This window comes from Oncorhynchus masou, chromosome 24, assembly GCF_036934945.1.
Source record: "Oncorhynchus masou masou isolate Uvic2021 chromosome 24, UVic_Omas_1.1, whole genome shotgun sequence".
NCBI classification, from domain to species: Eukaryota; Metazoa; Chordata; class Actinopteri; order Salmoniformes; family Salmonidae; genus Oncorhynchus; species Oncorhynchus masou.
This window is the reverse complement of record NC_088235.1, coordinates 33,722,725-33,748,609: the sequence shown is the minus strand read 5'-3', so window position 1 is coordinate 33,748,609 and position 25,885 is coordinate 33,722,725. Positions and strand designations below refer to the sequence as shown.

General features: G+C 42.8%; 2 protein-coding genes across 11 annotated transcripts in view; both read right to left on the bottom strand.

The window, feature by feature from the left end:
• The window catches only part of rnf213b (ring finger protein 213b), a 77,918-nt gene extending 62,836 nt beyond the window's left edge, over window positions 1-15,082 (bottom strand). For 7 of the 9 annotated variants that reach the window (XR_010451365.1, XR_010451367.1, XR_010451368.1 and 4 more), the window contains exons 1-25: window positions 14,781-15,082; window positions 14,046-14,305; window positions 12,875-13,620; window positions 12,563-12,718; window positions 12,252-12,421; window positions 11,882-12,156; window positions 11,510-11,757; window positions 11,202-11,408; window positions 10,726-10,939; window positions 10,563-10,618; window positions 10,315-10,480; window positions 9,646-9,807; window positions 9,441-9,539; window positions 5,694-5,822; window positions 5,348-5,513; window positions 4,917-5,084; window positions 4,191-4,334; window positions 3,383-4,011; window positions 3,043-3,202; window positions 2,660-2,877; window positions 2,371-2,514; window positions 2,133-2,285; window positions 648-1,998; window positions 366-550; window positions 61-219 (exon numbers count right to left, since the gene is read on the bottom strand). Coding sequence is in view for 3 of the 9 variants with exons in the window: in XM_064933701.1 (XP_064789773.1) it covers window positions 61-219; window positions 366-550; window positions 648-1,998; window positions 2,133-2,285; window positions 2,371-2,514; window positions 2,660-2,877; window positions 3,043-3,202; window positions 3,383-4,011; window positions 4,191-4,334; window positions 4,917-5,084; window positions 5,348-5,513; window positions 5,694-5,822; window positions 9,441-9,539; window positions 9,646-9,807; window positions 10,315-10,480; window positions 10,563-10,618; window positions 10,726-10,939; window positions 11,202-11,408; window positions 11,510-11,757; window positions 11,882-12,156; window positions 12,252-12,421; window positions 12,563-12,718; window positions 12,875-13,620; window positions 14,046-14,201 (6,261 nt within the window). In the remaining 6 variants the exon portion in view is untranslated. The remainder of the gene's footprint in view (window positions 1-60; window positions 220-365; window positions 551-647; window positions 1,999-2,132; window positions 2,286-2,370; window positions 2,515-2,659; window positions 2,878-3,042; window positions 3,203-3,382; window positions 4,012-4,190; window positions 4,335-4,916; window positions 5,085-5,347; window positions 5,514-5,693; window positions 5,823-9,440; window positions 9,540-9,645; window positions 9,808-10,314; window positions 10,481-10,562; window positions 10,619-10,725; window positions 10,940-11,201; window positions 11,409-11,509; window positions 11,758-11,881; window positions 12,157-12,251; window positions 12,422-12,562; window positions 12,719-12,874; window positions 13,621-14,045; window positions 14,306-14,780) is intronic. The other 2 variants (XM_064933702.1, XM_064933703.1) reach the window with 2 other exon arrangements.
• Window positions 15,083-19,577: 4,495 nt separating this feature from the next.
• Window positions 19,578-25,885, bottom strand: part of LOC135512070 (nuclear protein localization protein 4 homolog) — a 33,463-nt gene continuing 27,155 nt past the window's right edge. Inside the window, exons 15-18 of one of the 2 annotated variants that reach the window (XR_010451363.1) lie at window positions 25,472-25,588; window positions 22,449-22,551; window positions 20,679-22,169; window positions 19,578-19,836 (exon numbers count right to left, since the gene is read on the bottom strand). Coding sequence is in view for 1 of the 2 variants with exons in the window: in XM_064933700.1 (XP_064789772.1) it covers window positions 22,006-22,169; window positions 22,449-22,551; window positions 25,472-25,588 (384 nt within the window). In the remaining variant the exon portion in view is untranslated. Of the gene's footprint in view, window positions 22,170-22,448; window positions 22,552-25,471; window positions 25,589-25,885 lie in introns of both variants that reach the window. The other variant, XM_064933700.1, reaches the window with a different exon arrangement.

Below are 25,885 nucleotides of genomic sequence, written 5' to 3'. Positions count from 1 at the left end.
CGAAAATCGTATTCCAAAGGAGGTCTGGGTAGTATTAATAGCAATAGTCGTGAGTCCTACCTCCTTAGTGTGTGGTTGGTTCTGAAGGGTTGGGTATGGTCTCAGAACCTCAACTGCTATCAGATGAGCTACATTTCTTCTCCAAAGCATTCCCTTGTTGTCACTCAAACATCCCAGAACCAGTAAGTGGAACAGGAACTCTTCTAGACCAACATTAACCTGAAATTCAACAGAATCGTCTTCATTGATTCTCTGCAAAGTATTACCATGATTTTATGTGCAGAAATAGTGATTGTTTGATGCATCCGTATACACGATCATTACACAGAAAAGAGACAGCTGTAGACCTCCACCTGTAGACCTACCGCAGCAGTGTCAATGTGAAGCAGCACAGGGTCCTGCTCCCTCAACAGTGCCAGTCTCTCTGACAGGGTATGTATGAATGAGTCTAGATCAACCCGTGGCTCTATCAGTCTGATCCTAACATGCTGGGCCTTGGTTGAAGTCTGCGGGAACTTCTCAAACAGTCGGTCCACATAAAGGGATTTCCCTATTGCAAAAAATAACAGAACACTATATAGTATAAGGTAAATATTTTTATAAAACAAGTACATTCTTGTAACAGATATCACAATAATTTTCCTTACCAACTGCAGGGCGAGTGGACGAGACAACCCAGACGGACAGTTTGTCTGGATAGATGAGTGAGACAGAGCTGTGTTGGAACGGAACAGTAAAGTGGTGACGGAGATATCTTCTGGCCTTTTCTGCAGTGATGCCCACTCCTGCCTGTACTTTGTGGTTGCTGAAGAAAGAGGGCACGTATCTGTGCTGGTGCATCACTGGGCTGGTAATCACCAGGCGGTAATGGGGGCCCGCACTTCTCTCCAGGTCCTCGAATAGCTCCCCAACGGCCACACTGACGTCGTACCCCAGCAGGCCTGGGTTGACCAGGGTGTAGATCTTCTGCTGGCTCCCTACGGCACCATCGCCCCGGCCCAGGGCTCGACTGAGGAAGATCTCCACCTGTTCCTCTGTGGTGTCCTCTCTGCAGACCAGAACTTCATCAGTGGACGGCAGAGGCTGATCTGGGCTCTCCATGTAGAAAGACAGAGTGGTGCTCAGGACCTCTGTGGCTGGGCAGAGGACGAGGTTGGGCGTCCCTTCTTGGAGTGACGGAGGCAGCTTCCTCTTGACATCCTGTTGGTTCATTTCTGAGAGGCAGGAGAGGAAGCGAGCCAGAGTAGTGATGTCTACATGCTGTATGAGGTACTTTGGCATGTCCTCTTTAAATCGCCTCCACAGGTCCTCCAGACCTTCCTCAGCCTCCTCCTCCTTTGCATCACTCTGGGCCATAGGTGAGAGTTCTTTTACCTCATCTTCCTCAGTATCTGAGAACTCAATCATATCATATACTCCTTCAACATTGCTCTCGATATTTTCGTCATTGTACCCCCATCTTTTTTCAACGTTGTGTCCAATCGATCTAAAGTCCATAGAATGTCCAGAATCATCATCATCCTCTTCCCAAACTGCAGGATTGCCAGAAAGTGTCCCTGAAAACACCTCTGTTACCGTGGCGAAGGCCTCTCTGACATCATTCAGCGTGCACCCAGCCTTAATGGGAGACAGCAGGTGCCACACCTGTTGAGGAACACAGGCCCGCCTCTCACACACGCTGTAGATCCACCTGCACAGGTAAACCACCTGCTCAGATGTGTAGTGGTTCAGTGTGTGGAATTGTGAACGTTTCTCGCTGATGAAAGCACACCATTCTTTATGGCAGGTCTCCATGGAGCGACACAGGGACTGGAGCTGTTCTGTCACCTCCCCACTGTACACCATCTCTTTACCACGCAGGGAGGAGAACGTGACCCAGATGCATGGCTGCTTCTCCTGGCTACACTGTACCTGGGCTCGACACTCCCGGAAAAGCATGTTGCCAGTAGACTGCATTTGGAGGAGGATGCAGCCCAGTCTCTGAACTCCCTCAAACACCTAGCGACAGTTTAAAGTTGAAATATTTAATTAACTTTTCAGACCAGAAAACAAATCTGTCATGTTGCTATTGTTATGTTCTTGTTGTGATACAGTAGGGCTCAATGGTAAAGGTATCATTGAAATCAACTGACCTGGGTGAACCTGTTGACATGCTCCTTGCCATGCTCTCCTTTGGATGACATGAGCATCAGCTTATTCTGCAGCTCCAGTAGCTCCTCCAGGTTATAGCTCTTCACCTCATGGTCCTTCCTCACTCTGACCACCAGCAGGCTCTGCAGACATCTCTACAAACAGGAAGAAGCAGACGTGTATTTCATGGTTCATGTTAACTGATGTCAGATCTGTGCTCATTTGAGACATTCCACTCACCCTGTCTGTGTGTGTCTCAGACCAGCCCACGTGGTATACCCCCTGTGCATTAATCGCTGAGGCCAGGGAGAGAGAGGACTGCTCCACAGACCCATGGGTCTCCCTCAGTCCCTTCAGCCAGCCCAGCAAATGACAAGAGTCCCTCTAGAATACACATACCGGTATATCAGTGTGAACATGGTATGGTTACTATACACACCCAAGGATTACAGAACAGTCACCTTAGGTCTCCCAAAAACAGGACAAAGTACCTTTAATATTGAATTCAAAGAATGGAGAAAGTAATCACCAATTTGGCAGGGAGTCTCTTGTCTCTTTGTAGGGTGTCCCACACCTGTCTAGCAGAGATCATGAACTCCTCAAACCCAGCCTTGGGGGAGAGAGAGTAGAGCAAAGGACTGTAGCCCATCACCGCATCATGGAAACAGGCCACTCGGTCGATCTCTGTGTCATTCTCTCCAGCCGAGATGGAGGCCAGGTCCACAAACACTTTCACGTCACTCATATCTGTTCAATGTAAATAAACAGTAAAAGAAGAGACTTTCAACTTCGATTAAGTCCCCTTTGAATGCCAAACTCAACCATTAATTGCTGAATGGCCAACCATAATGGCTGAAATGGACAGTGGTGTTGGACCGTGTTGTTGGATAACAGTGTTGGCCAGTGTCTTACTACAGAGTTGGTCCTGGACCCAGCTGACCAGAGTATGGCTGTCTAGGAACACCTCTAGACATGCAGTGTGCTGCGGGGTGACCATAAACAGCTGCTGCTTGGCACAGATGAGGTCATCACTGAGCGACCCCAGGACCCTCATCTTGAACGAGTCGTCCTCCTGTATGTTACATGACACAATTAATTACAAAGCATAGAACTGTTATAGAATAGAGAAAATCAGACAAGATAATGTAGTATACACCTTCTGGCAGAAATTGCAATCATAAACATTAACAACACTATTTCATATTAACAACACCATTATGAAACCTCTATGATAAAGTGACTGCTTTATTACCAGTTGGGTGAGACTGTGGATCTTACTGAAGTCTCCTCTAAGATTCATCCTCTCAGCGATCCTCAGGACTGCACTGGCCGAGGCCACTGCCTGATGGACCTGGCGATACTCCTGGATCTGGCCCAGCCTGACCTCCACCCAGCCTTGTTCCAGTTCCTTGTACCCCTGTAGCCTACCAGACATCAGCCCCAGCTCCCTCCTCATCTGAAACCCCTCTCCCTGGTCCCCTGATGCATTCAGTGCCTGGTCGATCTCCTCAAAGGTGGCAAGCGACATAGCGATCCTAAGGCCTAGCTGACAGAAGCCACTCAACCGGGGTTTCCAGATGATGTCACAGACCTGTGTGAGGGTCATTGGTACAGGGATAGGTCTAGTAAGGTCTTCATTGGCTACCTCTAAAGACCCGTCCACCCAGGAGCGAAGCAGCAGGTTACTGTCACCCAGCTCGTGCATCTCCCTGGCCATCTCCAGAACCCCTTGGCTAGCACTGTACCACAGAACCAGCCCTGGGGGTGTCTGCTGCTCATCCCCCTTCTTCATACAGCAGGGCTGGACAAACACCAGCTTGTTCAGGCTCACTGTTTGGAAGTCAGCTTTGTGTTGGTCTTCCAGAGTGGAGATCTCTGGAGCTGGTGAAAAGAGATAAACATGTTGAATCATACTGTACTACATCATAGCTGAGAGAATACCTTAGCCAACCATTCTCTCTCTGATTACTTTTTTTTTTAGATGACTTACTGCATCTCTGTGACTTTGCATTTGTACAGTATCTTATTACATTCTATTGCTGAGACATTCAGTTTCTCACCTGTGATGTTCTCTGAGACCTTGCCCATCATCTTGATGAGTGTGTCCACATGCTCTCGTTGCTGGTAGAAGGCCTGGAGGTCTTTCTCTCTTTGAGTCAGGATCACCTCAGCAGGAACATTCTCCAGCTTAGCAGGCCTCTTATCTGTGGAAGACCAGACCAGCTGTCATGCACTGATTTTTTTCACCTGTCCTTGTACTTGTCTTCACCCCCCTCCAGGTGTTGCCCATCTTCCCCAATATCCCCTAGGTACTTATACCTGTGTTTTCTGTCTGTCTGTGCCAGTTTGTTTTGTTTGTTCAAACCTACAAGCGCATTCCCCTTGCTCCTGCTATAGTCCCTGTTTTCTAGTTTCCCAGTTTTGACCATTCCTGACCCTTACTGCCATCCTGTACCTTTGCCCCACTACTCTGGAATACCGACCTCTGCCTGACCTGACCATGAGCCCGCCTGCTGTCCTGTACCTTACACCCTCTATGGATTATTTACCCCTGCCTGCCTTGACATGCTGTTTTGCCTTGTTTTTTCAGGAGAGCATGCCAGGTGGAACAAAGTGAAAAAAAAACTTAGCACCTGCAGAACTCGACTCAGAGATCATTCTGTGATGTTTGCACATAATTTTCATTCACGGAGAGAGAGATTTTTTTAGGTAACATGTTGATAACATTGAACTTAATCCATTATCATCATCTAAGTCCATGTATTGTGAGATATGATGGCACTTACACTGGCGGTAGATCTGTTTGAACTGCTCTCTGTGTTTCAGGGTGGTCTGAAGATGTCCCACAGGTACATGACCCAGACACAGAGCCTCTACCAGGGAGGCCAGGGCACTCCGACAGCCTCCGATCACCTCACCAGCCTCAGCATCCACCTGGATCACTTTCCAGTCCCCTGGAAAAGAGTCAGGTATCTGTAAGTATAAACATCAGCTACCTGCAAAACATTAAAATCAGGATCTCTAAAAATAAGGGTAAAACTTACTTGAACACTCCATCATAAGGCCGATATAAGGCTGTCATAATCATGTCAAAAACACTAAGATATGTAAGCAATTGGCATATATAAACCATGGTACATATCAATAGATAAATTACACTAGTGGACATATTGTAACTATGACTATTCAGACTGATTGATTGAGACAGGAGGTGTACCATGAGACAGGAGGTGGTTGAGGGAAGACTGGGGGTCGAGCAGGTGACCAACAGGGTCGTTCTCAAACCGGGCCGCTGACTCAACCACGATGGAAGACAGGACAGAGGGGGGGAGCACCTTAGACAGGGGGTACAGCATTCGCATAAGGTCCCCCTCTTTCCCATCCTGAAAATTAGAAATAACTCATCAATAACAATCATGATCATGTTCACACTCACTCACTCAATTTCTCCCTCACTCACTTATTCTCTCACTCAATTTCTGGCTCACTCATTCACTCACTCAATAGTAATGATAATTCTGACTGTCTTCCAGTCAGCTTTTGTAAAGATGGATGCCAATCACCTGACAGATGTTCTTGATGGCAGAGCGACACAGTTCCTGAAAGCAGGTCTTTATGGTGGCATGGCTCTTCCCTATAGCTTCCACTGATGTCTCAAGGCAGCACACCACCACCTTGTCCATATCACTGGCCTGTGGAGCAAAGAGAAAATTATTGACCTCAGGGGGATATAGGGCTGGGTTATTTATACTATGTGGGGGGGGAGTATATATTTGTAATTTTCTTTGAATTCTACCACAGGACATGTTTGACTTTCAGAATAATATATTGGTCAAGCTCAGACAATTAAATCTCATAGTTATTGCATTATAATTACAGGCTTGATAATAGGGTGGAAATTTGTAGTCTAAATAATCTTTGTAAGCTTTGTGGGTGATTGAGATTACGCTAGAATAATGGTAAACACGTGAAGAGGGTTTAAACGTATATATTAAATATATGTTAACATTTAAAAAATGTGATACATTTTCTATATAATTTAGCCTAACAGGGTGGAAATGTATGAGTGAGACAAACAGACTAGCATCATGAAACATGGAAAAATAGATGAAACCGAGTGTTTACATTTACTTAGCTTTGCACCATTTTTTTCCCACCAAACAAATTATGACACTTCCTGAATGTGCTGTCATTGTGGGAAGGGGCTGTTTTCTAAGGAGAATTACTAGAAACTAACTGGGTGGAAAGTGTTATCAGGGACACAGAAAATGTTAAATACAATAATAAACATTTTTTTAACTAGGACTATAAAATAGCAGAGGTGTGACAAAGTCACAATTACTCGAGTCACAAGATCCAAGTCGAGTCCCAAGTAGATCGGGTCAAGACTCGAGTCAAGTCCAAGTCGTGCATTCTAAGAGCAAGTCAAGTCGAGTCACAAGTTTTCAAGTCAAGTAAACATTTTTTTTTTTGCATGCAAGGACTTGTTCAACTACAAATCTTTGTCTATTTATTGAGGCTACCAGACAGCCATTTTCATTATTTTGTCTACAACACATTTTGACTAACCTATGTAATTGTAAAATATGAACCTTGTAACAGTCATTATGGCATGAAATCAGCAGAAGGCAGCTAGATTTATTTACGGGTCTTGGTGATCCAATGGTGAAAGAGCCAAATCATACAAAATATATAAGTATATTGGGAAAGGGGGATACCTAGTCAGTTGTACAACTGAATGCATCCAACTGAAATGTGTCTTCAGCATTTAACCCAACCCCTCTGAATCAGAGAGGTGCGGGGGGCTGCCATAATCGACATCCACGTCTTCGGAGCCCAGGGAACAGTGGGTTAACTTGTTCAGGGGCAAAATGACAGATTTTTACCTTGTCAGCTCGGGGATTCGATCCAGCAACCTTTCAGTTACTGGCCCAACGCTCTAACCACGTGGCTACCTGCCGCCCGTTTTAGGTGCATAATCCCATAGTTATTGCATTATTGTCCACAGGATGGACACTAGGGATAATGTGGAGGACCAAATATACACAGGCAATAGCCCAAATGAAATAGGGCAGGTTAAGCCTGCTACAGAGACTGTATGATCTGTTTGGACACAGGTAGAGGGCAAGACTGTACAGCCTGGTTCCCCTTGAGAAACCAAATGGAATCTGTCTAACAGGAGCTCAAACAGGTAGGCCTAAATAATATAAGCACTTGGCCCCCAGGACCATACAATTACCCAATTAGCAACTACAACCAATAAACTGGTTCTTCAATGTAAAAGGGAATTTCCACATCCATTGTTACATTAGTACATTTGTCTTAAACAGACTTAATGATTATTCATGATATTTCAACACCATGATGGAACAATCATTTTAGCTTATTCAACATTCTGACTCCAAACCATGGAGTGCAGGCCACGTAGCCTATTTCTAAAAGCCATCTGCATTGTCTGTGCTGCTCTTACACCGTAACACCATCCATACGGTGCCTCCGACCACATTTTCGGATCAAGCATTCATTGGCTCATAGGACACACGAAACTCTGTGTGTGAGGGTCATTGGTACAGGGATAGATCTAGCAAGGTCTTCATTGACTACCTCTAAAGACCCGTCCACCCAGGAGCGAAACCATACATTGAATTAAACAGATCTTCTACCTCATGAGTCTTGTGAACATTCACGTGCACAATAAACATTGCGCCCACTCTGAGGGTAAGAAATGGTTTGCCAAACTGAAAATGTATGGTATTTTTATTTAGCCATTATTTATTTAACTAGGCAAGTCAGATAAGAACAAATTCTTACTTACAATGACGACAGATTGTAAGATGTTTACCAGCTCTGGGATTCGATCGAGCAACCTTTCGGTTACCCAACGCTCTAACCACTAGGTTACCTGCTGCCCCAATGGTAGGGCTATCAAACAGAAATGTCTAGGTGTTGCAATAAACGGTACGGGATGGAATTATGAAACGCTAGAAATTATTGTATTATTAGATGAATACAGATTTACCACACAGGGCCTATGCATTTAAACGTGCGAAAGCAAGAGCAAACATTTCAACAGGAGAAAAAAAGCTCTCTCAGCTGGCGGGAGCGTTGGGAGCGCAAGTGAAGAGCTGTGCCCTATGGTGCATCTTCGCCACAGTAATAACTAATTTTAACAGCAAATTCCAAATACAAACTTCATAAGTAAATTATACATTTCAAGCAATTGTTACATACCAAAATACCAGTAGGCCTATGCTAGTAATTGTTGCCCCATTGCTGATGAGCTTGTAAAGTAAACAGTTAATATTCCTGATCACCAATTTTTTTTAGAGCTGCATATTTATTCATTATGGCAATCCTCTCTTCCTATAATTTGATGTTTGCGCTGCACCCAATCCTTGTGCTGTACAGCAAATCAGCAATTGTTCGCTAGCTCACCATCTGACTTGTATTGTTGCCCCATTGCTGATGAGCTTGTAAAGTAAACAGTTAATATTCCTGATCACCAATTTTTTTTAGAGCTGCATATTTATTCATTATGGCAATCCTCTCTTCCTATAATTTGATGTTTGCGCTGCACCCAATCCTTGTGCTGTACAGCAAATCAGCAATTGACAGTTTGTTGGTCCAATCAGAGTTCCCGAGTGTGCATTTCACTACCAAATCTGTTGCACCTTTTTTTGCAATGGAGATACTGCGGCTACACTCTCTGGCTGCATGGAGAGTAATCTACGTAAACTCTGTGCCACAAAATGAGTGCCAAAACATTACAAAACCTGGCCAGATCATTTCAAGTCATCGGTCTCAAGTCGAGTCCCGAGTCTTGTTGCTCCAAGTCTCAAGTTATTTTATGTTATATCAAGTCATCAAAATTTGTGACTCGAGTCCAAGAATTTTGGACTCTAAAATTATAGCTTATAATTTTCATATAAGTTGACAAATAACACCAGGGGACATTTTCAAAATGCATAAAATTCCCTTTCAAGATCCGTATTTTTGAGATGTTAAGGTAAAGGACACCTGATCTTATATTTAAAGCCTTTTAGAATCTACATTTTACATGAAATAAGAAGTAATATTTCCTGGGGACAGAAAAGGCACCGCATAGTAGGAATGACACAGCCGACACAGATTGAGCATAATCCTAGACTAAATATAATGCTCAATAAATAACATTGAATGTGCTAGTTAGTCCAGGACTATGCTTGATTTGTGTCCAAGTGAATCTGACCAATTGTGTCTAGCTAATCAAATCTCAAAACTCTCCTAGGTTTCCTGCATGTATGACCTGGTCTGTAGGCCGATACACTCACCCTAGAGATCCTCTTCCTCAGGCCTCTGTCCAGGCTGGACATCCACTGCGCTGACACACTCTGCAGAGAGCATTCTACCCTCAGGAAGGCATCCCACATCTACCAACACATACAAACAGGTTTATAATTAACAGAAAACTGTATACGTCTGGGAACAAATATTTTCTGCTAAGGTTTTGTATGTCTGCTAGTTTGGCGACAGTACCTCTATTTCTTTGGGGAAGCTGAGGGATTTGGACTGAACGCCTTGTTTCAGGAGATCATTGTAGAGAAGATTGTCCCTCCATTGGCTGAGATGTTGCAGCACGTCCTCAAGCTTGTCAGATAGCTGGAACTGCTCAGGTCTCTTCTCCTCACCATCCAGAGTCTGGGAAGAACACACACACCATTTGGTGTACTATTGGAGTTCAAAGAACAACAGCGACGGCTTCCCAAGTGGAGCAGCGGTCTAAGGCATCACTACAGACCCAGGTTCGATTCCGGGCTGTGTCGCAGCCGGCAGTGACCGAGAGACCCATGAGGCAACGCACAATTGGCCCATCCTCGTCTGGGTCTGGGTTAGCAGCATTGCGCTCTAGCGACTCCTGTGGCAGACCGCGCGCATGCACGCTGACAAAGTCGCTAATTGTACGGTGTTTCCTCCGACACATTGGTGCGGATGGCTTCCGGGTTAAGCGAGCAGTGCGTCAAGAAGCAGTGCGGCTTGGCAGGGTCGTGTTTCAGAGGACGCATGGCTCTCGACCTTCACCTCTCCTGGGTCTGTACGGTAGTTGCAACGATGGGACAAGACTGTAACTACCAATTGAATATCACAAAATTGAGGTGAAAAGGGAGTATAAATAGAACAACAGCAAATTACCAGATCAACAACTACCTTGTTTGCAAGTGCAGCATCCAGAATTTCAGCCGCTTTCAGCACTAGTTGGAAGGATAGCACTGCTGTCTTGTAGAACGGGACAAGTCGCACCATCCGGCAAGTGCTCTTCAGAACACTGATGCAACTCAAGAGGATGGATTCCACATTCCCAGAAACTGCTAGCCTATAAACAAAAGCCACACATACAATAGCAGAATAATATAACACTCAAACGACTCACGCTCACAGATCTCAAATTACAATACCTTTCCTTCTCCTCTTCAACTTTCTCCAGTACAACGCACAGGATCTTTTGAGTAACCTGGAAGTTGAAATAATAATGTCACAAATGAATATTTAAAGATCCACCGCAATAGCACTACTCTTTAACTGAGTAATCCTATCAGACATTAATCATCCATACCTTACCTCTACATTTTGTTGTTGTGTTTTGACATCAGTATTCTCCCCATACTGTCGAAGCCTGTACAGCAGGCTCTGGATTATGTGTTCTGGAGGTATGCTCTTCAGGGTGGAGAATTCTGGAAGGTCCTCAAAGGCCACCAGGGACAGCCAGCTGGTCCAAACCAGAGGCATCTCTTTAGCCACAGAAATGTGATTCTGGATCAAAGTGAGCATCATCCTGCAAAGAGGAAAGTGTCATCAATGTTATGCATGTTTGAGGTCAATGTACTGTCAAGTATTTCTCCCGAGGAAAAGAAGAAATGTGAACTATCTGGAATAATAGTCTAATTGAACACATATATGCAGAGTTAGAAATAGTCATATTTTTGGTTAAATTTCACTCCACAATGATACAATTATTCACAATGCAGATTTTAAAAAGCACATTGTGGACCACTCAAATAGGGTTTTGAGACACTTTGAGGGACAATTGGACAAACCTTCTTTTGTCAGAAAAGCTTCTGATCCTCTCTCTGAAGTTGGTGTACTTAACATTTTCAAGCCCAGCCCAGTTCATCTCCTCTATAGTAGGACCAAGCCTGCCAGCGTCTGCTCCTGGCTGTATGAGAGTGTGCAGTAGAGGAATGAGCAGGGGAAGCTCTGAGACCAGCCTCTGTGAGCAGTAGTTGATCATACCAATCACAAGGCTGTGGAGACAAAGAAAGACAGATTAACAGATTTCACCCGACATATAAACAGGGTTGCTGTAATCAAACAACACAATATAAACATTGCATCTGAAACTCACTTTTGTGGAAAAGAGAAGACATTTCTAATTTCCTCTATGTTTCTGCTGTCAAGTGCAGTGTGTGAGGATACTACGTAGCATAGTTTTGCCCAGCCCTTCACCCCAAGATCTATCTGACAAGCTTGGCAGACTCTGAACAAAGACAAGCCAAACACTAGAGGGTTGTTGACAGTCTGGCTCTTCTGCGATGTTCCCTGGGACTCAGCATGCAACAGCTGCAGCAAATGCTCAGAAATCAACTCTGACACCTTTATTCCAAAAAAAAGAGAAAAATAATGAAAATGTTGAATGTGTGGTATTGGATCTAATGGTCATACTGTTTTCTTGAAATGCCATTACAATATCATTACACACTGTAAATGTCCCATTCACCTTAACCAAAGGGGGATTGAAATATCCTGGGTAGACCACCTGTTGAACAGCTGAGGAGTAACTCCTCTGGAAATGATGCAAGAGCTGAGCAAACTGCACAGTGCTCTCCTGGTTGGGTGGATCCCATTTCTGTAAAATGTGGTCTAGTAGTAGATGGGCAGAGGCTTGCCAGGCATCAGCCATACCCTTTCTTTTTGATTGGAACACATCTAACCATCCTTGGAAGGACCACCATGACTCCAGCCGATTAATGTGACCCTCATAAAGGTGCAACTCTGGAAACAATGATGAATAATCAGTATCATACTCAATGTAACATACAAGGTAACCGTTAACTTCTAAAAATAGATTTGAAATGTTTTCCTCTTACCCTTTACTTGTAAATCATTTGGAATTTGAATATTCCTTGTGGCTATCTCCACAATGTCTTTCTGCCTTTGCTGCACCCGATATTGGTAAGTCAACATTTGTCCCCTGGGTATTGAGCTTTCCGGTACTGAGAGACTTGCTTCTATTAGATAGCCTTGCTGACATAGACCTCTAAAGAATAAATTAAAAACTGATTTACAAACAATGATAATTATCACCATGTGTGTATTGTGTGATTTATGTAGCCGATAAACAGTAAAATATTCTCATCAATCCAACATCACCAGTAAGGAGAAAAGTATTCATACTCACACGAAATGAGTCATTTCAAGCGCATGAGTTTCACCTTGATGACATAACAAGAGTGTGTCATATTCTTGGTTGAATCTGAACTTTTTGTTCAGCACAGCATAGATATGAAAGGTGAACATAGGAGTCCCAGGAGGAATCCTTACTGGGGACCGCTCTCTGATGAAGGCGAGAAAATAAAAGAAGACCGAAAATGTTGAGTGACTAGTTACAGTAATAAAGAAGTAATAACAGTATATTTGTGTGTCACGTCATGTGTTGATACTCATTGTACTCAGGTAATAACAGCATGCCATAAGCTTATTGCCAGCTTACCGACATCCTCTACTCTTGGAATCCTTTTTGCATTGATTTGAAGTCTGAGGACTCGACCTCTTCTGAGTCTTTGTTTTATCTTCCGCTGCAGCTTCTACATAAGACTTGGTAGTTAATTTGACTCCCTGTTTTACCTGGCAGGCTGCGGGACTCCCTGAGCTTTCTCCTGAATGTTGTACCCCTTTCCCTGATTCGGGCTTACTCTTTACCTCTTCGGTAGAGTTTGGATTCTCCCTCTTAGGTGGTTCTGATGCTGCTCCATCACTGCCTGCTCCATCGCTGTTCTGTGTTTGCTCATTCATTGGCTGAGTGGTGTCAGCATGTTCATCTGTCATTGGCTGAGTGGAATCAGAGGGTTCTGTCTGTGTCTGCTGTGTGTTCTGAACAACTATAGGGGTCTGAGTTGCCCGGTTCTTGCCTTTAGGTTTATTTGTTTGAGTCTGGACGTGAACTCTCTTAGCATCCTTGACATGTGTTTGTTTTGTATCATTAGTCTGATGCATGGACTGGTCTTGTTGTTGACTGGTTTCAGCTTGTTGGTCTTGGTCTTGGTTGTGTTCTTGTGTCTGTGTTTCCAAGGTTTGACACACCTGGTTGGTTTGGGTCTCCATCTGCCCTTTTTCCAGTGTACTCTGAGTCTGAGGATCCTTGTCAGATTGATTTTTCATTCCTTTATTTTTTCTTCTATTGCCTCTCCTTGTCTTCTTCTTCATATCCTGATCTCTTCTGGGAGACTTTGTTTGGTCCTGTTGATAACAAAAAAAAGTCAGCAATGACAATAAATGTCAGTTTCTCTTTTAAATCAGGACAATATGTACTGTTACCCAAATTGTTTCATTAGTTTTATTGTTAATGATTGTACAATGAAAGACATAGGCACATGGGTTCCCGTGTGGTCAGTTGGTAGAGAACAGGTTTTTTAACAGGTAAGTTGACTGAGAACACGTCATTTACAGCAACGACCTGGGGAATAGTTACAGGGGAGAGGAGGGGGATGAATGAGCCAATTGTAAGTTGGGGGTGATTAGGTGACCATGATGGTATGAAAGACAGCTTGGGAATTTAGCCAGGACACCAGGGTTAACACCCCTACTCTTATGATAAGTACCATGGGATCTTTAATGACCTCAGAGAATGTAAAAATGAAAGGTGGTTGGTGGTCATGTGTCACCTGCTGTCCCTCTGTCTTGGGTCTCTTCGTGACAGTGTCCTTCTCAGCAGTTAACTCCATGTTGTGCCGAAGTTTCCCTGTTGGCACCCCAGGGCACTGCTGGGACAAGGACCCATGATCTCCTTGGGGACTACGGTCACCTGAACCAAGCTCCATCTGAAGAGCTGCTGGCCAGCCCACCAGACCGGTATATATTGCTCTGTATGTTGTGTATCCTCTCTGGTAGGTTTGGACGTTAAAGACACTCTCTTAATCTCTCACTACAGATGGAGAATAATACAAATGAAATGTTCTAATAGAAGCAATATCTAACTACTTCAGAAAGAAACTATGTTTAGACATTTAGGGAACATACAAAACAGCAACAACTGCGCTGCCGTTGCTGCCAAGCCTCATATATAGCTGCAGTAAAATTACTTCCTCAATCAGTTTGTCAGATGGAAGTCGCCAAGTTTCTGTTTCCTCGATTTCTCTGTTTGACTCTCATCTCCCAGTTATGAGTATGGGAGTTATTTCCTAAGAAATTGCTTGCTTACTTATTTAAAATGTCATTAAAAATATTGCATTTCCCTCTAAAGATTTACTAGATACATGCGTATTTAACTTGTCAAAATATTGACCGTCTCTTTATAGACAAAAAAAAAAATTGTCTGTAAAAACAATATTTCTAATAAACGGTAACATCACAGCCTACAACTAGAAAAAGCTGTGAGAAAACAGGCGGCACTTCCTTACCTGACAAATTTGTTCTTTGCTACAATACTATTCAGACATGTCAGTTGCAGCAATACAACCACTAAAGTAAGATACATTTGCTAATACCTTCTAACGCTCACCTGCCAACATTCATAAACTCCACCCTTTACCTAACTCGAGGGATCGTCGCGAAACATCTTGCATGTATAACTGGACATGTGAACGTAAAGTTATCTTCATTTAAAGCGGGTAGGTCAGTGTATGACAGTCCCTTAAGTTTTGCCTTTCAGTTTCATTTCTTACCAACTGAGCCTGTGTTTTTTCCCAAATAGAAACCTAAACATATTCACAGTCACGCCCACTATGATTTACACGCATTCATTTTAAAGCGCCTTTTCTGTAAATGTTTGTCATTATTTAACATTCATTCAACCGTAACTAAACCAGAATACCTTTATTATGTCTGCAATAAGCAGCGGATCTAGGATATGCTTGGCACCCCTAATACATGTAGGCCTATGCCTATTTTCAGGTAAAATGCTGATTCCAGATCTGTGCCTAGGGGTAACTTCATCCTTTGAAGAAAAGCTCAATTAAGGTTAAATATTTATATAATTTACAGATCAAAAGAAATTATATCAATAATATCATTCATATGCAGATGTGAAACTGTGATGATAGGCCAATACAATAGTACAATTAGACAATAATCTGATAAAAACAACACATGATAAATGACTGTACTGTTAAAATATCAAATGATCAATCAAGCCCTCACAGGAAACCCTATTGAAGCAAGGCACAAACTTGAAATATAGTCATTGGATACACTGTGGCGCCACCTATCGACAAAGAGGTTATCAGATTCATCCACAGGTTAACATTCTCACCAACATTTCGTGTAAAAATGAGAAATAGCCAAATAATATTTACAACTTGTCTCCCACAATTTGAGTTCATTGACGGAATGGGGAAAGCATTACATTTTTACTGTATAGCCAGCTCATTATTTTTTATAATTCTTGAGTGCTTAGAGAGAAAGAGTGTCATTTTCACCACTGAGTTTAAGGTGGAGAGTGTATTGAAGTTTGTGGTCACAGTCCAATCCCTTAGACCTGGGCACCATCAGCAGGTATCTTGACTCTCCGGACCACAACCCGGTTTCTGCGTCCCTGTGGTCTAGTACCAGTGCTGGTACCGGTTCCGTCTCCAGTTCCGGTCAGCATGGTGCTCTGGTTCTCCTCGTCTGGTGTCAGTGGGCGGGGCTCTGCTCTTCTCTGGGAAGGGATTCTTCCTGCCCTCACGTCGTCCACGAATGCCTCGACGCCTTCAAACTTGGTGGTCAGCTCCCCCAGGCGCTCCTTCAGGGCATTGAATTCCTTGTAGAGGTCTCCTAGGGCATCCGATAGAGGAGGTATCCTGGAGGAAGGGAGTGATAGGGTGAGGGGGAAAAAGTGTAACGAGGAGGCTGCGGGAGTTCATTACAGTTCAAAAACAAGTTCTATGTTATAAAGTCTTATTGTGTCTGTTATAACAAAGGGATCTGACTAACAAAGACTAAAGCTAAAAAGGTACATTTCCAAAGTAATGGGCTTTGTAATAGATACAGTGAAGTATCTTACATTTATATTTATCAAATCATACAGTATGTTATTTTTCCGAGCTTACCAATGAACTTCTGATCTAAATACCTACTAAACATATCTACAACGGATTCTACCCACCTCCCGTAGTCAGGCAGCACAGTGCTGTGGTCGTTGAGGAGAAGGTCTTTGACTTGGGTCATGATGGCAAACTTCCAGTTGTCCAACACCAGGGTGAGGTTGGCACAGACTCTAGTGTTTACCTTCTCTGCTGCAATGGCATGAACAGGGAAGAGGGTAGTCATTTGGTTAATGTTTCTTGATAGTGTTTTGTACTTAGTTCTACTTCTAACAATTCTTCAAAATCCCTGTGCTGATTTCTGGCTACCCTGTCCGCATCATGTCTAAAGAATACATTAGCAACAAAGGAATGCAATAATAACAGAGAAAGCAAATTGTGACTGCTGAGGATGACTCACATGCTCAGAGGGGCCAACCAGAATGTGTAATTGCTCTGTTTTTGCTGTATCTATATACTGTATGTGGATTGTGAGGAAATTCTTCATCTATATATCTTGTCTGTATATTCTGTTTATTGTGGTCAGCACCATTTGAACAAATTCCTGGTACCTGGAAATGTACTTGAAAATGTGAATAAAGGTGATTCTGATTCTGAAATGAGAACAGACCAGCAGCCACTCACCCTCTGTCCTGTAGTCCCATTCTGAGTTCTGTTCAGTTCTCCTCCTCTTCTGCGCTGCACAAAGAGCCACCAGGCACAGCAAAGCCACTGTAGTCCTCATCCTCAAGTCAGAATAAGACATATCATACATTACACCTGAACTGATATAATTATGCCAGTTTAACTTGCTCTGCAGACATCCATTCTACCGTCTTACACTAAATGTGTAATAACCTGATTATTTTCTCACAGTATGTTTCACCAATTATTTTTTGCTGAGAATACATAAGTAGACACAGACTATGTACCTGCTCGTTCAAAAAAACTGTCCCGAATAAGTCACAGTGTTTGATAATAATCCCACAGCAGTGCAAGTTTGTAGAGCATCGATAAGAGGGACCTGCTTATATACTTTTCGGCAGTCAGTATGTCCCCTCCCCTACACTGAGGTCTTGCCAAGGGAAGGGTGTCATCCATGTCTCCACCCCCCTAAGAAAAAACACACCCACATCATGCATCACTATTACGGTTGTCCATTTACCATAATGCTTATCCAGTATCTGTACCTTATTTTACATTACTTTCAGATCTACAGGAATGTGTAGGGACTGGGTTGGAATGAGTTATTAGAATTGTTTAACCTCAGCATTCTCTTCCTTTCTCTGTCATACTTGACCCCATGTTATGACCTCTGTGAGAAGCATGTGACATAAATGGTAATTTATCACAAGAGAACTACAAATGGGGCATAACAGTAAGAGTGAGTGAGGGTCGTTATCCACAGTAGTGGAGGAATACTCATTGTACGATAGTAGCCAAGGTTACCTAAACTGGGTTCCCTGGGGGGTCTTAAGTGTAGTCCCATAAACCAGTAGTACCATGTATAAATATCTCACTAGTGTTTGAAACTGAGTTAACCTCTTCTCTTCCTGCACATTCCATCTCGGGTAGCCGGGTAGCCTAGTGGTTAGAGCGTTGGACTAGTAACCGGAAGGTTGCAAGTTCAAACCCCTGAGCTGACAAGGTACAAATATGTCATTCTGCCCCTGAACAGGAACAGTGTCACTGAAAATAAGAATTTGTTCTTAACTGACTTGCCTGGTAAGAGCACCCCTCTTCATGGACATTCCTGTTCAGTAGTGCAGACTAGTGCTTCTTATTGGCCAAGTTCACGTAGTCCCACCTTGTTTGTCTGTGTTATTTCCATTTGGTGCGTGATGAATGCGATCCTGCCTGTGCTACATCTGCTTCCCACCTGGGTCCTGTTGAGACTAGTATCTCCATCTGCACAAAGACGATAACCCTCACCTATAAATGACTGCTTCATAACATTCACCGGTCCCTCATAAAACAGAATGATCAAGCCAGCAGGAAAGATAGAGTAGTGGATTTAATTGGAAGCAGGGACATTACACTTCCTTATGTTATCTTCATGGCTATTTTATCATATCAATACGTTATCTTGACTTTATGGCTAAAATTATATGCATTTGAAAACAAAGTAAAAGTAGTACACTGAACAAGAATATAAATGCAACGTGTAAAGTGTTGGTCTAATGTTTCAAGAGCTGAAAAAATACAAAAATCAGAAATTTTCCATATACACAAAAATCTACTTCTCTCCAATTTCAAGCACTTATTTACATACCTGTAAGTGAGCATTTCTCATTTGCCAAGATAATCCATCGATTTGAGAGGTGTGGCATATCAAGAAACTGATTAAACAGCATGATCATTACACAGGTGCTTCTTGCGCACACTAAAATGTGCAGTTTTGTCACACAACACTATGCCACAGATGTCCCAAGTTGAGGGAGTGTGCCTCGTGACTTGTTTGGGTGAGCGGTTTGCTGATGTCAACAGAGTGCCCCATGGTGGCAGTGGTGTTATGGCATGAGCTGGTATAAGCTACAGACGACCACAATTTTATTTTATTGATGGCAATTTGTGAATGCAGAGATACCGTGAAAAGATCCTAAGGCCCATTGTCATGCCATTAATTCACTGCCATCACCTCATGGACCAGTTGAGAACAAAATAACACATCAGAAAAACACCAATTTGTAAAGACTTCAAAAGAATATGGGGAAAGAGTTTATTTTTTATTTAACTAGGCAATTCTGTTAAGAATAAATTCTTATTTACAATGACGGCTGAGGAACAGTGGGTTAACTGCCTTGTTCAGGGGAAGAACAACAAATGTTTACCTTGTTAGCTCGGGGACTCGAACTTGCAACCTTTCGGTTACAATTCCAACGTTCTAACCAATGAGCCAATTGTGCGCCGCCCTATGGGACTCCCAATCACAGCTGGATATGATACAGCCTGGATTCGAACCAGGGAATGCAGTGCCTTCGATCGCTGCGCCACTCGGGAGCAATGGTGGAGGTCCTGCTTCAAAAATCACACTGTGCTTCAGAGTACACATGCATTCTGAGGCCACGCACCATATGGCCTTTTAAATAGGCCCCAACCTTAACCACTTCCCTAAGAGGGCAAATTCAGCTGTAAAGTAGTTATGAAGAAACCATATCAGGCTTATAAGGCGAAACAAAATAAAACACTGCTCCATTGATAGGAATTATTTTTTATTGTTTTACTGGTATTTTTGATATTGAAAATTTAAATCCAGGTGTACAGTATCATATAACTTTCTTTCAGGGTCCAATTCTTCAGCTCTGAGCGGGAAATTGGGACTTTTGTAGCTCTGGTCCAGGGCATTACGTGCGGCTTCATCAGCAAGCCATATGTAACCCCCTGGACCAGAGCTAGGACATGTGTTATGTACTGTTCATCAATCCGTTAGCATGGCATCAGCAGATCTTCAGATCTTCTCACAGAGGGAAAGGGATAGAAACAGGCAAAATAACCTTAAAGCATTCTCAAATTAATCTACAAACTAAAAATATATACTCACTTCAATGAAAATTACTTCTAAGCTCTTATAAAAAAATCTTTATAAATAGCATAATTTGAAAGCTATGACCGCCACCCCCCCCCTCTTCTTTTTAACTTAAAAATGACAATTTCCTGATAGCAGCCCCAAAATGGATGAAAAATTCAAGTAACAGGCCCAACCTCTTGGGACACTCGCTACGTATTTTGAATAAAGCCCCTCTTCAGGAAATACTTGAAGGCTGGAAAAAATTGAGGTATCTGTTGGACAAATCTGACTTCTACAATGTAAAAGAGTAAAATCAAACCAAAAAAGAAAATCAAACCAATGACTTAGTTGAATGCCATCAAAATAGCAGTGTAAAGGTTTGAGCGCTTTATTTCAAGCATATAAAGCTGAATCCCTTGAATCAGCGATATATGTGAAGTAACACACAACCCCCCAGTGTTGACAGAGCTCTTGTGGAATAAGTGCTCGTGTGAAAGGTCAATGATACCCGCTAACCCATTCATATTCTCATTAGACATTATAGTGTACCTGGATCACTGTAATCTGCATCTCAAAAAGGGGGCATGAGAAGGGGAAACATTCCCTACTGAATTGATTGTGCGGTGGACATCAGTTATTTGACATCAAATTACTACCAATGGAATGAGTTCAGTTTTACAGCTTTTAGTGGAGGGAAATATTGGTTCTATGTAAAAGAAGCACACACACCCAGAGCGCAACACTGCCTGCCTTCTCCCCCCTTCTTGGCAATCTTTTTTTCCCCTCACCATCTTTCTTCCTCTCCATCCCAGGTGCACAGCACATTGGCCTGCTGGAAGGCATGGACCATTAAGGTATCTTTCTCTCCCACTGTTGACCTGTGACCTATGGAGTCTTTGAAGGCAGAGTGATGGAGATCCATAGGGGGCCCGTCAGAGAAGATATTACCCATTCTCTACGCCCTGGCCCCTCTGGACTGGCGCCAGTCGAAAGAGGACAACAGAGGCCAGAAAAAGCTACGGCGAGAAAGAGGGAGATACTGGGTTAACTACCTACACTGTAAGTAAGCATCTCAAAGCTGCCATCAAAACAGGCATGGTCTACTAAACAGTATAAGCTTCAACTGGAGATATAACCAATACTGAGCATGTACGCCAGTTCTAATTCAAATTAGAAATATAACCCAAAAGGCCATCTCCCAAACTTACTCCTGAGGGCAGGGCATCAACCAAGGGGAAAAGCCTGAGCAACTGAGAACAAACATCTCTCCTGCAACAGAAAACACTAAATAAAGGAGGTTAGATTTATGAGACCGTGTATGATAGATACATTTAACGTCTCTAAGCTTGGGCCAATGAAGAGATCTTATAGATAGACCGTCACTGTCTGATAACTGTCAACTGTAAGGGAGGATGATGAGTTCTACAAGAACTGTAGCATCTGACGGCACACAACTGACCCAAACTGTTTCAAAAGTCCAGATATATACTGTAGCTACAATCAGGAATTAAATGTAATTAAATAAACAGCATCAATCATTCCTCAAATAATGTATATTATTTACACAACAGAATTTCCAGAATAAGTCATAACAGCAAGAGGGGATGGGCACTGGTCGGTGTGAGTGGGATATAACATCCAAATTCTAGTCTTTCTTTTGCCGTTGTCCTGAAGCAGACATTTTTTGGGGAGCCAGGTCATGGAAGAATATCAGGGGCCATAGGGAGAAATAGGGAAGAAGACTTGATGCCAAAGTGCTTTTACCTAAACATGTCCCAGCCAGTCTCAGTCAGAGGCCACGGCGGAGAGAGAGAGAGAGAAAGAGAGAAGATTGAGAGCACACAGTCAACCTTTGTTACATAATTTCATTTGCTGTAAACTAGTGCCTTCATTTTGCGCTTATCATTCCTTAGCAGTCTGAGATGGGAGGGACTGAGGGCCAGGGGGAGGGGCCAAGAGGAGGAGACATCCAATCACACAGCTGCTTGCAGCATCCAATCCCGGTGCAATGATGTCATTGGTGCGTAAGGAAGCGGGGAGGTGGGCAGGGCTGGACATAGGGTAGTAAAGGAGGGGATTGAGAAGCAGGGCAGGGGGCCACAGGAAGGATGGGGTTTAACCCCTCGGCAGGCTGCACATCTCACAGAGCTCTGTGCCTGGTTGGTTCATGAAGGTGCAGTGGAGGCAGGACCACATGGCCGATGAGGAAGCTGGGGTAGAGGGACCCCCGCCCATGGCACCAAACTCCTGAGGGCCCGATGGCTGCCCACCCTCCGTGCCTGAGGAGAGAAGAGAGTGGTCAGGGTTAAGGGAAAACAGAAAGGTGACTTACCAGCGATTACTTTTCAGACTTATTTTTGTATGAAGGAATGATACATGTAATGAGCTGATTCCAAATTGATCTTTGTGGTCAATAAAGGATAACTGAAATTAATGCAAGACAAGTTCAACTCATCCATCACTTTAAAATCCAATCCATCTCTTCTCAACAGCTATAGAAATGTAATAATTTCAACTAAGGCATGTCAGCGCCCTCCTTGATGGCCAGTGGTACTTACTGCACAGCTGCTCGATGGTGGCCCACTGCTCAGACTTCTTCCAAGTCTGAGCCAGCTCCTCGTCTTTTGTCTTCACCGCGTCCAGCAGCAGACCAATGCTGTCCTATGAACAGATCATTATAACTCTGTTATACAACATACAGCGCACATTCAGAAAGTAGTCACAACCCTTGACTTTTTCCACATTTCGTTATGTTAACCTGAATTTAAAATGTATAACAATACCCAATAATGTCAAAGTGGAAATGTGTTTTTAGAAATGTTTTCAAATTAGTAACAAATGAAAACATGAAATGTCAAGAGTCAATAAGTATTCAACCCCTTTGTTATGACAAGCCTAAAGTTCAGGAGAAAATATTAGCTTAACAAGTCACAAGTTGCATGGACTCACTGTCTGCAATAACAGTGTTTGATTTTTTTATTGTCTTGAAATTATACTGTACCAGTCAAAAGTTTGGACATGCTAATTCAAGGGTTTGTCTTTATTTTTTACTATTTTCTACACTGTAGAAGAATAGCGAAGACATCCAAACTATGAAATGACACATGGAATCATGTAATAATAATATATATTTTTTAATAAGTTAAACAAATCTAAATATATTTTGAGATTCTTCAAAGTAGCCACCCGTTGCATTGATGACAGCTTTGCACACTCTTGGCATTCGCTCAACCAGCTTCACCTGGAATGCTTTTTCCAACAGTCTTGAAGGAGTTCCTACATAAACTGAATGCTGAATGCTTTTCCTTCCCGGTGTGGTACAACTCATCCCAAACCATCTCAAATAGGTTAAGGTCGGGTGATTGTGGAGGCCAGGTCAACTGATGGAGCACTCCATCACTCTCCTTCTTGGTCAAATAGCCCTTACACAGCCTGTAGGTGTGTTGGGTCATTCTCCTGTTGAAAAACAAATGATAGTCCCACTGAAAAACAAATGATAGTCCCACTAAGCACAAACCAGTTGGGATGGTGTATCACTGCAGAATGCTGTGGTAACCATGCTGATTAAGTGTGCCTTGAATTCTAAATAAATCAATGTCAACAGCAAAGCACCCCACACCATCACCTCCATGCTTCACGGTGGGAACCACACATGCAAAGATCATCCATTCACCTACCCTGCGTCACAGACACAGCTGTTAGAACCAAATATCAAATTTGGACTAAGACCAAAGACATATATCCACCGGTCTAATGTCCATTGCTCATGTTTCTTGGTCTCTTCTTATTGGGGTCCTTTAGTAGTTATTTCTTTGCAGCAATTTGACCATGAAGACCTGATTCACGCAATCTCCTCTGAACAGTTGACATTGAGATGTGTCTGTTACTTGAACTTTGAAGAATTTATTTGGGCTGCAATCTGAGGTGCTGCTAATCTAATTAATTTATCCTCGGCAGCAGAGGCAACTCCGTGTCTTTTTATAAGACTGCACTTGAAAAAACTTTCAAATTTCTTGAACTTTTCCAGATTGACAGACCTTCAGGTCTCAAAGTAATGGACTGAATTTCTATTTTCTTATTTGAGCTGTTCTTGTCATAATATGGACTTGGCATTTTACCAAATAGGGCCATCTACATTGTCCACCCCTACATTGTCACAACATAACTAAATAGCTCAAACGCATTAAGGAAAGAAATTCCACATATGACCTGTTAATAAGGCACACCTGCTAATTGAAATGCATTCCTGGTGACTACCTCATGAAGCTGGTTGAGAGAATGCCAAGAGTGTGCAAAGCTGTCATCAAGGCAAAGGATGGCTACTTTGAAGAATCTCAAATATATTTCAATTTGTTTAACAATTTTTTGGTTACTGCATGATTCCATGCGTGTTACTTCCTAGTTTTGATGTCTTCGCTATTATTCTACAATATCGAAAATAGTAAAAATAAAGAAAAATCCTGGAATGAGCAGGTGTCCAAACTCTTGACTGGTACTGTACGTCAAGACTTGGAAATGGCTGTCAAGCAATGATCAACAACCAACTTGACAGAATATTAAAAAGAACAAAGTGCAAATATTATACAATCCAGGTGTGCAAAATTCTTAAGTGACTTACCCAGAAAGACTCAAAGCTGTAATCGCTGCCAAAGGTGATTCAAACATGTATTGACTCAGGGGTGTGAAAACTTACATGTTAGATATTTCTGTATTTAATTTTCTATAAATTATATACACTTGTTTTCACTTTGTCATTAGGGGGTATTGTGAGTAGATGGGTGATAAAAATATATATTTCATCCAATCTGAATTTAGGCTGTAACAACAAAATGTGGAATAAGTCAAGGGATATGAATACTTTGGAAGGCACTGTATTTTAAAGTGACCAAAAGTACACTACATGACCAAAAGTATGTGAATGCCTGCTCATTGAACATTTCATTCCAAAATCGTGGGCATTCAAATTAAGCTGGTCCCCCCCTTCGCTGCTGTAACATCCTCCACTCTTCTGGGAAGGCTTTCCACTAGATGTTGGAACGTTGCTGCGGGGACTTGCTCTATGGACCTCACTTTGTGCACGAGGACATTGTCATGCTGAAACAGGATAAGGCCATCCCCAAACTGTTGCCATAAAGTTGGAAGCACAGAATCGTCTAGAATGTCAGTGTGTGCTGTAGCGTTAAGATTTCCCTTCACTGGACTTAAGGGGCCTAGTCCGAACCATAAAATAAAGCCTCACACTATTATTCTTCCTCCACCAAAATGTACCATTGGCACTATGCATTGGGGCAGGTAGCATTCTTCTGTCATTCACTAAACCCAGATTCATCCATCAGACTCCCAGATGGTGAAGCGTTATTATGTAAAGTGTGTAATGTATTTAACCGCCATCAAAGACATTCTCAGGAAAAACATCCTGACGACTACGACACTAATCACTTCCACATTGGATAAACGTGGTGATAATCTGAACCTTTTGTAGCGTGACAACAAACCAAAACATTGTGCTCGAACGTGTTTGGTGTGTGCGCAAATCTGTATGATGTGTGGAAAAGAGTGTGTGTGGCATTACAGTACTTACTCTGAGAGGCATGACCTCGTTGGTGACCAGAAAGATGAGTAGGTGAAAATCCGACACAATGTCCAGGAATACAGTGGAGGTGCACTGGGACAGGTACGTAGCTAAACTGTGGAAGTCCTGTTACACACACAGAAAGGGGAAAACATGGAATATGATCGAGAGTAATAATTTCCTATAACCCCCCCATAGCCCAGGGACTCTAAACATGAGCACTAATTTTCATCGGCAGAGTTACATGTGATCAGGTCAGGTTGAAACATAGCAGAAAGTATGGCTGTTGCCAAAGAGGGTTATAGGGTCAGCGGGGGAAATGACAGAGCCTTCTGAAAGCTCTGAAACAGAGAGAAGTATGTAGGTCACTATATGGCTACTGAAGCAAAACAAATATAACATTTTGTTTGTTACTGTGGGTGT